The sequence below is a fragment of the Malania oleifera genome, chromosome 2 (assembly GCF_029873635.1).
Source record: "Malania oleifera isolate guangnan ecotype guangnan chromosome 2, ASM2987363v1, whole genome shotgun sequence".
In the NCBI taxonomy this organism is placed as follows: domain Eukaryota; kingdom Viridiplantae; phylum Streptophyta; class Magnoliopsida; order Santalales; family Ximeniaceae; genus Malania; species Malania oleifera.
In genome coordinates, this window is record NC_080418.1 from 121,445,346 (window position 1) to 121,460,090 (window position 14,745).

At 36.3% G+C, this 14,745-nt stretch overlaps 1 protein-coding gene across 3 annotated transcripts; it reads left to right on the forward strand.

Annotated features, from left to right (window-relative positions):
• Positions 1-2,808: 2,808 nt before the first annotated feature.
• On the forward strand, positions 2,809-9,845 carry LOC131149640 (putative pentatricopeptide repeat-containing protein At3g11460, mitochondrial). Of its 3 annotated transcripts, XM_058100271.1 has the most exons (3): positions 2,843-2,912; positions 3,006-4,105; positions 9,333-9,845. In XM_058100271.1, exons 1-2 carry the CDS (start codon positions 2,887-2,889, stop codon positions 3,823-3,825), a joined length of 846 nt encoding a protein of 281 aa, XP_057956254.1. In that variant the 5' UTR covers positions 2,843-2,886; the 3' UTR covers positions 3,826-4,105; positions 9,333-9,845. The 3 variants fall into 3 exon arrangements, with proteins under 3 accessions (XP_057956252.1, XP_057956253.1, XP_057956254.1); XM_058100269.1 differs by having other exon boundaries at positions 2,809-4,105; XM_058100270.1 differs by having other exon boundaries at positions 2,809-4,105; positions 9,371-9,845.
• The last annotated feature ends 4,900 nt before the right edge of the window (positions 9,846-14,745 follow it).

Sequence of the window (14,745 nt, forward strand, 5' to 3'; positions counted from 1 at the left end):
TTATGTCAGTTTTCTTTAATTATGGCCCAGTTAAATTGCAATTTATGTTTACAGAAATGGTGTATATGATTTTCTGAATGAATCGGGTATATGGAAATAGTTGTTTTGACTGTTATAAGTTTTTAGGGAAAACTAACGTGAATGGTTTGAACATCTACTATTTTCAATAAAATTTGTAGTCTAAATAAAATAAAACCTTGGAGATGCTCATACCCCCTATTTTCAGCAATTGGTATATTTCCAGTCAGTTTATTTTATTTATGATTTATCAAGTGAAAAATTGTGTGGCATGAGTATGGTTTAATTGGCATAAAAAAACAGACTATGTAACTACTATGATGTGACGACTATAAACCAAAAATTTGATGTGATGGCTATAAGCCGAGATTTGATATACCGTTTTATACCGAGATAGAAAATGATAGAATTATGAACAACTTATGTTTTATACAGCGTTAGGAAAAATGAATTATGATTTCAGTATCATTATGTAAATTGTCATATATGATTCTAGAACCTTGTGGACATGAGATGTGATATTATGAGTACAATACCGTAGCTAGATTTTGGAGATGGTGCAATCACAAGGGAATGGAAGTGTGATATAGGATAGTTGATTGGAGACCTGGGTACACATACTACCCCGAGGCAGTTTCGGGGACCCCATCCGATGCAGTTCTAGGTGACCCTTTAGGGTAGGCACAATCGTACTTACTACCTTTTCTAACTCAACTATGGTCGGCCAGCCATATGCTGAGTCCAACTTTCGGGCCGCACAATCTGTCATGGGGGGAAGCATGTCGTATGAGTATGTGATAGCATGACGACGCTAATTCAACAGTTCAGGTTGTATCTTTTATACATATATGGACAAATTTACTATAAAATGAGCTATATTTAGTGACATTAATTATTCAGAAGTTATGTATTTTCAGTATTACAGATCAGAATAGTTTAAATGTCATTTTTATATACGGTTAAATAATGAAAGTTTTATATTCACACTGGAACTCATGCTAGCCACACATTGATAATAATATAATCCGTATTACTGAGAAGTGTCTCACCCCATTATACAAATCATTTTTCAGATCCTTTAGAGAACCATGCCTAGTTTACTACCAGGCAAGGATTAGACTTTTGGGGGTGATAGATAGAGTTGTTGAGTCACCAGTGGTTACATTTTGTTATTTTGATGGGTTGTATTATATAGACAAGTAGTTGTATGTATGTATTTGGGAATAGTTAGAAATCTAGTAAAATGTTTTGATGTTCTAGCATCTTCAGTTGTATGGTTTTTAATTCTAGTAATGACAGGTGCACCCAGGATTCCTTAGTTAAGGAGGGTTGCAATATATACATACATATATATATATATATATATATATATATGGTATCAGAGAGACTTATATGTTTTACTAGCACTCCAAGCCCACACGGCGGGTCAGGGCGCTACAATATGGATGATGATGATGCAGTACTTTAGGACGGAGATGATAGACATACAAGACGACGACAGGGTAGGAGACTGGATGGATATGGCCAGCAAGGAGAGGGCAGATGCAAACAACAGCCACCCTGACACTAGAGACCACTTGCGTATGACACTTGAGTAGAAATTTGTTGTATATGTACTTTATAGCCTATATTGTGTTGTACAGTAGTATGATTCTTTTGATTTCATTTGTATAGCCTCGATTCTTTGATTTTATTTGTATAGTCTCATTGCATTATTTCTATATAATTGGGAATGTTTATTTGTTGTACTCTAATATGTATATGTAATTGGAAATACTGCTTGCATAGTCTCAATGTATGCATTTGTTAATGAAAGTTGTGAAATACTATTATCGATTGTCAAAATTTTTATAGTAATTCAACGTAGTGTGAACGTTAACATTGGTGCATAAAAGTTGTGAAAATACTGATATCAATTGCCGATGAAAATAATTTTCTTTGAACAGGTGTAAGCATGGATGGATAAACTTGATTTTAAGAGGAGATTTTGCCGAAATTTTTACAGTAATTTGATGTACTGTGAAAGTGTACATTGCCAAAATTTTTAGATCTCTTTCATTTTTATCTTTGTTGCTATTTTTCTAGATCGTATAGACCACTTTATATTTGTATACCTATGTTATCGAAGTACATTGTCTTGAATTGCGCATACATTGTGTTGGGCTAAACTAAAAAAAAAAAATGACTACTTCAAAAACAAAAACAAGTCAATGATGACCCTCCATAGATTCACCTATATAAGCCGCAACTAAAGTTACAAAAATAAAAGCTTGAATGCCGCTTCTAAATAATCAAAGGAACATAATGGGTATAGAAACCACTAAAAGCATTAAAGAAATAAGAACAACAACTACTAATTTATTAGCTAATATATTCCCAAAAAGTTAAAAATTAAGTGATAAATGTTTTTATTCAAATTTTATTTTGATCATTCCTTAAATTCAATGAAATTAATTAAAAAGGAAATCTTTTAAATCCAAATAATTCTAATAAAAAATTTATAATTTTTAAACAGTGCAAAAAATATTGGATGGTCAACGTATCTTAAACAAAAATCGCTAAATGATCAAGCATCAACCAACAGGTAGCTCTCTGTTGAAAAGATAATGGATGGTCCAACATATTTTACTTAAAAGATAATGGATGGTCCAACATATTAAAGTTCCTTAAAGTGGAAATTAAAGTTCCTTCTACCTTTATTAAATATTTTTATATAAAAGCAAACCATAAAAAAAAAAAAAAAAAAAAAAGAACTCCTAAAAATAGCAATGATAAAATCGTGAATCAATTAACAAGATGAATACCACTGCCGGTGCAGCGGTGCGCACTGAAAAATTTGTAGCTGCTCTGCTGTGAGGAGCGAGGAGAATGCCCCCACTTCACGAGATAACCTGGTACGCCTTCATCCTGGATTCGTGTTCTTCTTCCAAGAACCTTAATAAACTGAAACAATTACATGCTCGCATCATAACCGTTGGTGTCTCCAGCCACGACTTCATACGAGCCAAGCTTGTCTCTTCCTACGCCTCCTGCGCCCAAATGCTCGAAGCCTCACACATTTTCTACCTGACCAACCGTCGCTCCATATTCCTCTACAACTCCCTCATTAGTGGGTTCTCTTTCCTCCATCAGTTTCCACAATCCCTCTCGGTCTTTCGCCAAATGCTCATTGACGACAAAACCATTGACCGTCGCACCCTACCGGCCGTGCTCAAGTCCTGCGCCGGCTTATCGGCGCTACGACTAGGCCGGCAGGTCCATGCCGCCGTGTTAGCAAATGGGTTTGCGTCGGATGTTGCGAATTCGAATGCTTTGATAACAATGTACGCGAAGTGCGGCGATTTAGTTGCTGCGCGCAAGGTGTTTGATGAAATGTCCGACAGAAATGCAATTACTTGGTCGGCGATGATGGCGGGGTACGGAATCCACGGAAGAGTGGGCGAGGTTTTTGTGTTGTTTGATAGGATGGTAGATGCTGGAGTGTTGCCGGACGGCGTTGCTTTTACAGCGGTTTTGACGGCGTGTAGTCACAAGGGGTTAACGGAGAAGGGGCGGGAGTACTTTGAAATGATGGAGGGGAGATTTCAGGTGAAGCCAAGAACCGAGCATTATACATGTATGGTGGATATGCTGGGGAGAGCAGGCCGGGTGAAGGAAGCAGAAGAGTTGATTTTGGGGATGGAGATGGAGCCGGATGATGCTTTATGGAGTGCATTGTTGGGTGCTTGTAAAATTCATGGAAGGGTGGAGGTAGCAGAGAGAGTGGCGGAGAAAGTTTATGGAAGGAAGCTTAATTTAGCATCTTAGGAAGTCCATGGTTGCTGAAGAAGCGTTGTTTGCTTTGGGGAATTATGATCCTCCTTCTTAGATTGATGGAACAGTTTAAAAGAAAATGGATTTATAGGTTCTGGTGCTGGTTCCAAATTGTGAAATTTAACGGGGGGAATGCATGGTCTCAGGTGCCGTTGTTACAGCTTATTTCCTTTGACTAGCAATTGCTGGGTCTTGGAGGGCAATGGATGAGAAGTTGGAGGAGCACGACTCCATGAAAAAAGAAGCTTACAGAGTATTGATTTACTTTTCCATGGTAAGAGTCTCTTTCATGGTCCTTGCTAGCATGCTGGACATAGATGGCTTTGCCTCTTGCTGAGTTTTGAGTTTTTAAATCAATGCAGAGAAACTACTGGGATTGGAATTTTTTTGATTAGTTCGCTCATAATTTAGCCCAAAAAAAAAATCAGAATAAAGAATGATCTAATACATTTTAAAAGAATGGTTTTCGGTTGTTTAATTTTACAAAGATTTCATGTTGTTGGTGGTCAGCTTCATTGTATACTTTGTAATATATTGAATAATTTGTCTCCAAAGGTAATAAAAAAAATTATTTCTACATCCAGCTTTGCTAGTATCTACTTCCTCAAGGTCCACAAGGTGCCCTCTCTCTATGCTATAAATGTTTGCCATTTCAATTATCATTGAAAGCTTTCATACCATCTTTGATGTAGGACAAGAAGTAAGACCTAAGGAAAATCCTTGCTGGAAAATAATTTAGAAGAATTGGGTTAAGGAATTGTGGGGTTAAGTTAGTAGTTTATTATTTGTGTTTAGTATTAATTTGTATAGGGTTATGTTTATTTGGGGATTGTTTGTAATATTTCTGTAAAGTAGAGGTACATTTGTAATGTAATGTAGTTTTAGGGGTTTATGTGTAATTTCATGTAAACAGGCTTTCTAATAAATAGTGTATGAAAGTCATGTTGTAGGCAGTTGTTGGTGAATTTGAATTGACTTGAACATGAGTTTTCCCCCTGGTATCTCCTCTCTCCTCCCTTCCCCTTCCCTCTTCTCTTCTAATTTCTCCATGGCTGTAGAACCTTGATGCTGCCTCTGCGTCAATCTATCTTTGATTTCAGATTCTAATTCAACTTCGTTTTTGGTGTATTTTAGATCATGAATTTGGGGCTTTGTCTTTGAATTTGGAAAGTTCAAATACAAGTACACTATTTGGAATAACAATTGGGAGAATGCATTTGAATTTGAGTAAAATTTAGGTTGAATTTCACTCACTCCATTCATATAATTCAAATCCATTCTTTACCCACATTTGAATTCCAATTCCATATCAAATCCGTCTCTCGCACACAATGATTTAACCCCAGTTCCCCTGACCCTTCGAAGCTCTAGGCATTCGAAGCTGCTCATCGTTCTCCTCCTAGGCTCCTACACTCTTCGAGTCATCCTCTCCAAACCTTGGTAGCAATCATGTGGGAACCAAATCACAGCTCTACAAACCTCTCTCTCTCAGACACATCTGATCTATGGATTGAAGTGGTTGTGTGTGAGTGTTTTTCTTTTTTTTAATTAAATTTCTGCATTATTTGTTAACATTTGCACGCATCATTGGCCTTCTTAGTTTAATTACTTTCCCCAAATTGTTTCTTGTTTTTAAAACTTATCTTGTTTATATTTTGATCCTTTTTTCGTGGACTGGATGTTTTTAAAAATCTGCTTCTTCAAACAAGAATCTTTTATTCCAGGTAACATGAAAGGCTTTATGTATCATATATGTTTTGGTTTTGTCAAATCCAGAGTCCAGAGATGGATCCCAGTTCTGAAATTTAACAATGCGTGCAACAAGTCAAAACATATTAGTATTTACTTCAAAGCACTGCCATTAACCATCAAATTATCACATATAAATTGGAGCAGGAAAAAAAAATTCAAATTAATGCAGCTATTTGGAAATATATATGCTAATTGAAGAGATATTACTAAGACTAATTCTAAGTTAGGGTTTATTTTAATTTTTATTTAAATATCATCTTCAAATGATATTCATGTCCTTCTGTCCTATGGTATAACAACAATTTCCGAATGTGTCCTGTTTTATTATTTGATATTAATCTCCTGTTTTGAAATTACATTCCCATCATGTGCCCATGTGGAAGCAATCTGAGGAAATGAAAAAACTCAATCAAATGAAATTTGTACCATCTACTTCCAAACACTTCAAAGAAAAATGCGCAATTCAAGGGATAATACTTACAAGTTCATGTGTTTTTATTCCCCTCAAGCCTCTAAAACTTTTCTGGGAGTAGTCCATAAGCATCTTTTGGTTTAATCACATGAAGAAGAGAAACATTAGAAATTTTTTTTAGTGTTTTATCCTCAATTACTAAGCATTATGCTTGCCAGCTGAAATTGCTTATAGAGGATAGGTATCCTACATTTGAACTAAATTCATATGACATATGGTCCTCCATAGAGTTTGTGGGAACAGAAAATCTGGGTGGATAACTCCATTAAATTCTTCAGTTCAAAGCATGTGAGATTTTTAGAAAATGAAGGGCTAAGCTCCACACCAATGAACTTTAATCAGTCAGTTAAGCTACTTACTAGATCTCACTATGGTCTCTGCGAGACGGAGAGAAAACTCTGTTGGATCCCAATAAACAGAAATGTACCAAAAATCAGCCTGATGAATATTTCCAATTTTCATATAGATGAATGTTAATTAGAACATATTTGCTGTCAAAAGATTCAATTAAAATTTAAGGGCAAAACAATCGTTTAAATGGCTCATTTATTTGGTGCAAAAGTTACTCATATTTGTTTCAGTTAGATGGTGCCGATCATGGTGGATCACAATCCCTGAATTTTCTGCTTGTTGATAAGTGAGACTACAGATTCACAGTAATAGTACTTTGCTACCTCATTTTGAGGACATGAGCCATGTTTATAATAAGCAGTGGATATAACATTTGTTTTAATTAGGCAATTGTTCTACTTTTCTCCTCTTTTTTAAGGTTCTATGTAATACTCGCACCGTAATCAGCTCTGCTCAATAAAAATCAGCCCACCCCTTCTTCCTTCTTGATCCTCCCTACTATGTTCTTCTGAAGCAACAGCAGCAATGCAGCACAGGAGCTGTGCTAAAAGCTCCCCCAATGGATTTTCATCTTTGGCATCTCCAGTTTGCTCTTGGAATGCTATTCACCAGTCTCTGTTTTACATGATTATGCTACTTTTTGTTTTACTTTTGACAATACTATATCTTTTTATGTTCTAGTTTAATTCATATTTTTACCAATATGTAACCATGGAACATGCAATGGTTCAAATTTCAGTGTTCTAAAGCCTCGAATGATTAGCTACAACAAATGTCTTCTTAAGTGTGAGAATTTAGATGTTCTATGCATTTTAATGTGAGCATATTCTAAACGTGCCATGGTTCTAGACTTTAGATTGCCCAATTAGGCTCGAATAACTTGAATCACTACTGTCTAATAACATCATTTGAAGAAACTTAGGCTACATTTGATTCACGTAATAGCTATTCATTGGAATAGGATGGAATACAATGAGAAATTTGGGAGTAGAGGTAATAGCTATTTCCTTGTATATTCCTTGTTTCCTTGGAATAAGATGGAATACAATGAGAAAGTTGGGAAAAAGGTAATAGTTATTAGTTGTATATTTCTTATTATTTCATCTAACCTGTGATAAGAAAGGAATAGACATTCCCACGGAGAAATTTGTGAATAGTTATTTCTTGGCTATTCCTTGTTATGGATTTATAAAAAATTCCACTTTATTATTTGCTTTATGGTAATGACATAATTTTTTGTATAACTAATTATAACTAACTCATTATAACTAATATATTCCTAGGAATAGGCATTCCATGAATCAATCATAACCTTATTTATCACACCCTTTCTTTCTTGTTCCCTTTCCTAATTAGGGGTGGCAAAACGGGCCAAAACTCGACGGGTGACCTATGACCCGCCAATTAAACCGGGTTAGGGTTAAATGTAAGCTGACCTGCTTATAAATGGCTCAACCCAGACCCGACCCGTTTATTAAACAAGTTAGGCAGGTTCGGGTCGGGTCACCCGTCAAGTGACTCGTTTATCTGCATATTATATATATATATACTTTTTGTTAAAGGGACTTGCAGAGTAGTTGCCGTCTTGCCGACTTGTGGAGTGTGGTCTAGAGACTGGAAGGCTGAAATCCCTAACCCTGTCCCTAGTAGCACGCTCGCAGCGCAGAACTATAGAAGCCTCTTGGTCTTAGGCCCTCCCTCACTCCCTAATCTATCTCAACTCTCAAGCCTCTCGCCTCTCACCTCTCACCTCTTGCCTCTTGATCTCAGGCTCTCCCTCACTCCCTAATCTATCTGACTATCTCAACTCTCAAGCCTCTCAGTCTCGGGCTTTCCCTCACTCCTAATCTATCTCAGTTCTCAGATTCTCAATTTGGTCATGTCATCTCTGGATCTCCCTTAGGCGACTCAGCCACTCAGGTTTCAGGCCTCTCCGAATCGACACTCCAGCAGAAGCCGGTGCTCACATCAGCAAGGAGCAGCGCAGCTGGCGCTCCAGCAGGAGTGTTTTTTTTTTTTTTTAAATATCATTTTATACGAAATGTTTACTTTTTTTTAAATAAATATATTATATTTTTTAAACGGGTGACTTGTTTATTAAACGGGTAGGTTTGGGCTTAGATACTAGTGACCCGTTAATTAACGGGTCAATCCGAACCCAAACCTGTTTAACCTTGAACCATTTACAACCCGTCCGAACCCAGCTCGTTAATCCGTTTTCTCACCCCTGTTCCTAATTAATGATTACTCAAGGGAAAATTTGCAAAAAAAATAAAATTAAAAAAATAAAAAGCAATGCCATTGCTAGAAATATCATCCCATCATAGTTTATGGCATGCTAGGGATTGTTTATGTATTATATATAGACAGAGGTCGAGGGTCAACAAAGAGGGTTTCTGAGTTGGAGGTGAAGTACAAATTCAAAAAAACATTTTTTGGGTTTTTGGATCTGAAATAGAGTCTCTTAAATTGGAAACTAGAAATTGGAAACTAGGTGATTGGGCTGTTAACATTTTTGGTTTCATTTTATCCCCCCTTGTTATATGGGTGATTGTTGATCTTGACCATTGATAATCTTTATACTATTGGCTTTATAGTTGCTAGTATGTGTTGTATAAAGCTTTGAGACTTCAGCTCTTTTAATAGTAGATTGAAAAATATACGGCTATTCGCTGTATGTGGTTGTATGGACTGAGCCCATGAACTTATCAAATTGCCATGTAAAACTCAATATGGTACAAAATTGTTCTGCTGCATGCTGTTGTATCTGACTGTTCTATTTTTTCAACTATAATATCATTCCAATTGCGTCTATTGTATTTGTTATTTGCTTGTGTATATTGTATTTGCAGTATTTGCTGTATTTGAGCATACAATTTGCTTTATTTGCTGCATCTACTAATCAAATTTGTTGTATTGTGCCTAGATGATGGTTTTTGGCTTGCTTTATTTGGTTTTTTAAAGGTGAAGCACAAAGAAAATTAATATGCAGACAACAAAATTAACAATTGGGATGAAATTGTGATTTTGTGGAAAAGATCAAACTGGTGAGAGGGCTGAAATTTTGAAGATGCAGTTGTAGCAATGGCAGAGGAGAAAATGACAAAATTAACTAGAAGTGTTATTCCATCAGCACAACTATCAACATAACTTGAGAGCAACATCAAATAAGCCAAAGAAAGATCCGCTTGTTGAAGTTGCCGGAGATTTTGCTACCTCATTGAAGGAGTTTTATCAATATGAAGAAGGATTAAGCTGATACTCGGGAGATTTATAACATGGCTTAAGAAATCTCCGTGGCGCTTTGTATAAAAATTTTAAATCAGTTCAAGTATTAATAAATGGTAGTATTGGAAAATTAATTTGTTGAAAAGTCTCCTTGATGGTAAGAAAGTCGATTATGGTCAAAGGCATGTAACTAATTACCATTTTCTCTCTCTCTCTCTCTCTCTCTCTCTCTCTCTCTCTCTCTCTCTCTCTCTCTCTCTCTCTCTCTATTTTAATTCATGTTGGAGAATTAGGCTTACGCCCATAAGGGAGATGAATTTTATTCAAGGGGAAGTAATTGGAATTCACAAGTGAAGGAAATATTGTTGAAAATTTCACTTGTGAATTTGTCTCACATTCGAAAAATTGAGTGGATGATAGGTGCTTATATATATATAGTTTGGCGTAAGATCCAATAGGCTTAAGCTTTTGAGTCAAGTTGGTGCTCACTTATGTGTATCAAGCTCACTCATGGGCTCCTTCGGTGCTGACAATTCGATATATCAATTCTTAATAACTTTATTTTAAAAATTTTGAGGTAATTTTTTATGATTTCAAACTCAAAGTCAAATACAAATTCGAATGTATAGGCTCTTATGGTTTCAAAATAATGGTTGGATTTAAAAATATAAGGATTTGAAATACGCGACAAATACAAATTCTTGTTTTCAAAAGCAACCTCAATATCTTTCTCATTGAACTCTCAAGTCATTTAACTTTGGAGAATAAGACTACATAACCAAAAAGATGTGCAGATTTCAACCTAGTAGATTGCAACTACTATTCAAAAATGAGACTTGATGATCAAGTAAGGAACCATAAAAATTACACTCTTATGACTTTTTCCATGATTGATATTTAAGGAGTTTAAAATATTTCTTTATAAGGTCAAAGATGAGAATTTTTTTGAAAAAAAAAAAATGAAAGAAGAAATGAACTTGTCATATTCTATGTATAAAACTATGATGAGGGATAAAATAGGCCACCTAAAAGGTTTCTAAGGCATCCCTTGGTTAGCAAGTTGGATGGTTTTCACAATAGGCCTTGAGAATCACAGGAAAATATGGTCTCTTGTTGCCAAAGTCAGTTGAGATCCTCAGTAGATGTCCTTACAGGAGAATTGAAAGGATCTATTATTACAAGCCCAAATTGGAAGGAACATGATCTATAAGATTACCAATATTGCCACGAATGTTATAGAGAATCCTTTATTGTTGACTTTTTGAATCTGTTTTCCTTGTTTTGATGCTGACAAAGAACATGTTTTTTATGTGTGTATTTAGCATGTGAACAGATCCATTAATTTAACACACACATAAGGAAACAGTGATGGAAGCTTACAGGACTTAAAGCCTATACGATCAAACGCATTCCATGAAGTCAAAAGAGCAAAACGACGAAGAAGATGTTTATTTCTTATTATAATTGCATTTAATTTTTATTATTTGGTCTATAATAATGCATGCATCTGCATGAAATGACTTGAATGCTCAGATGACTATAAACTGACCTTAGGGCACCTAGAGTTTAACCAAAAACTCTTTTTATAAAAATTAAAATCAAACAAAGGTTTTGGAATAGTTTTAGGTAACTTCGGTCTATCGACGTGAGGTTTTTAGGCTTAATTCAAAAGCCTCGGTCAACCAAACCCTTTAGTACAAATCAGCTTGGTCGATTGAACCAACCCTGAGTCGAAGTTTGACTGTCTCGGTCGATCAAACCCTTGGCAGTGTAAATGCCACGGCCGACCGAACCTATAATGACTTGCTATTTAACTAGAGTTTCTTTTTTTTTTGTTGTATATTGTAACATTTATAATACTCTAATATCAAACTAAATTAAACCCAACCATCAACTTAAGCAGCGAGAAGTAGAAATCAAATAAATATAACCATATGTAATTATATACAATACTAGAGTGTTAAAAAGGTTTCTCAAAATGTACATATATGACTACTTCCCAAAAATACCCTCAACTGGGCTAGGGTTATACAAAAATATTCCCAAAAATACTCACTCTACTATCAGGGCAATACTAAAGCCCCTCTATCCGCGAGCCCGATCTGCTCGCCTACCTGGATCACCTGAAAAATATTAAAGTAATGGGATGAGTCAACGCTCAGTAAGACGAAATATGTTATTGCTAGTGTGTAGCAAATGAGTTACAATATTATGAAAATTTGTTTCCATATAATAATGTATAACTGGATCTGTAAATACAATACAAGTAATAGAAACCACCACTATTTCCATGTTACTTAACATATCTGTATTTTAGGTTTCTGCTCAAAATACTTCTAATATATAAATAAGTATATTTTCTGTCTCTGTAAATCTGTATATACATAATAATAACTAGAAACTTCCCTGTGGATAACTGTGTGTCATGATTTAATCCCTCATGACAGAGTTGTGCGGCCCGTAGGCGAGATCTACCCTGGCTAGCCGACTAGGGTAAACCACTATACTCCCTCAGTCAGATCGTCACTCATCAACCCATATCTGATGGGGAGCCTGTCCACATCTGGGCACGATCAACTTACTACCATGTATTATCTGAATAGGTGGTTGCACTCTGAACTGAATATCTATAGCTACGATACCGTGTTCTGCTGTATTGTCCAATAGGGTCTGATACTATATAATATATTTCTATATACAACTATTTGATTTACTATGATTCTGAAATAATTGCATTAACCATGACACTGAAATAAACTGTAACTGTGTCAACTGTATTTTTGAACTGAACTGTAATCTGTAAGTCATGGTACTAAAACTGTATAATCATGGTATTCTGTAATTACTATAAACATATCCACTGGTTGTATATTTTGTACAACATACCCTCAAAATATTGTAAAACATGCTTATGTACCATATTTATGTTCTCAAGCTACACAGTAATTTAATGCATAATATTCATAATTAATAAACTGTATAAAGTCCTGCTGTGAATAATAACCTGGTAATAATATGCATTTCATACTAGAAACCATTTTAGAACTACCTAGCATAGCACATTTCTCTTACCTAATTTCTGCTAAAATCCCTCTATTGAGACGGGTCCTACACCCGTAGGGTTCTCCACTAAATACCATTAAAACCATATATCTCATAACAAATCGTCATTATTGCTACATCTACAGCATTTCCTACAACTGCTAGAAAGTCAAATTCTGAATAAAAGACCTTACCCTAGATTTGGAATGAATTTCAACTTCGTCCCACTGACGATCCGCTCCGGCGAACTTGCAGAGAACTCCGCCAGTAGCGTCGTGGTGGCCTCATATCATCGATCTGGCGACTGTTAGAGTCGAAATCGAAGAAAGAAGAGGAAGGAACCGTATGGGAAACAAGAGAGAGAGAGAGAGAGAGAGAGAGAGAGAGAGAGAGAGAGAGAGAGAGAGAGAGAGACTGTGGCTAATCAGTTTAGGGCTATTTATCCTGCGGGATTCGTCAACGAACCTGCACCCTCGTCAACGAATTTGAGACTTCCAAAAATCCTCTCTCGGCATCTTCTCGTCGACAAAACTTGCCCTCGTCGATGAGACCCTCTTGTACCCTCGTTGACGAATCCCCTGTGTTCGTCGACGAGGCCATGAGAAAATCCCCTGGGTTATTATATTTAAAGTGCAATGTCATCGACGAACGCTCCGCATTCGTTGACAAAGTCAACTGCCTCCTTCTATTACTGTTTCCATTTCTCTCTCTCTCTTTATTATTTAAATACCATTATTCTTCGGGTCACTACATTCTCCCCTCCTTATAAAATTTCATCCTCAAAATTCACTTGTTCATATTATCCTTCCTTCTCAAAGGTAAATGGTCTACTTATTTTATTACTGGCCCTCACTTATGGCGGAGGAATACCGTGGTTACATAGGTAGTTCTGAGAGATTACAACCATAAAAGAAAAATTTCTCCCAAAACCAAAATACTACCTAACCTATGCTTTACATTACAATTACACTGGACTCAACAAAATAAAATTACCATCGTAGCATATACATCAATATTATAATTCATCAAACAAGTGGGGATATTTTCCTCTGATTTCATCTTCAAGCTCCCATGAAGTCTCCTCAATCGCGTGGTTTCTCCATAGAACTTTTACTAATGGTATCTTCTTGCTACACAATTCTTGTTCTTTTCTATCTAAAATTTGTACTGGAGCTTCTTCATATGCTAAATCCTCACTGATTTCCAGTTATGCATGGCTGATGATATGGGAAGGATCTAAAACGTATTTCCTTAGCATGAAAACATAAAATACATCAAATCGAAATAAAGACGGCGATAAATCTAACCGATAGGCTACTGACCCAATCTTCTCAAGTATCTCAAATGGGCCAATAAACCTAGGGCTCAACTTACCCTTCTTCCCAAATCTCAAGATCCCCTTCAGTGGCGTTATTCTTAGAAATACATGATCACCTACTTCAAATTTCAATTCTCGGTAGCGAGTATCCGCGTAACTTTTCTGCTAACTCTACGCTGCACTGATCCTGTCTTGAATAAATCGGATTTTATCACATGCTTGCTGAATTATCTCTGGACCCAAAACTTGCCTTTCACCTACTTCATCCTAGAAAAGAGGAGATCAACATCTCCTACCATATAATGCCTCGTAAGGTGTCATGTTGATGCTAGTCTGATAACTGTTGTTATAAGAAAATTCAACTAGCAGCAAAAAATGAATCCAGTTACCTCCAAAGTCTAGCACACAGGCACGAAACATATCTTCTAATACTTGGATTGTTCTCTCAGTCTGACCATCGGTTTGAGGGGTGGAAAGTAATGTTGAATGCTAACTGAGTCCCCAAAGCCTCCTACAGACTCTTCCAAAACCATGATGTAAAGTAAGGGTCACGGTCTGAGACTATGGATACCGGCACTCCATGGGGTCGAACAATCTCCTGTATATAAATCTCTGCTAACCTGTTCATAAAGTAGCTGACTTTAATAGGCAGAAAGTGCACTGTCTTCGTCAACCTGTCAACCACCACCCAAATGGCATTCTAACCATGCGGCACTGGCGGCAACCTAGTAACAAAATCCATGGATATGTG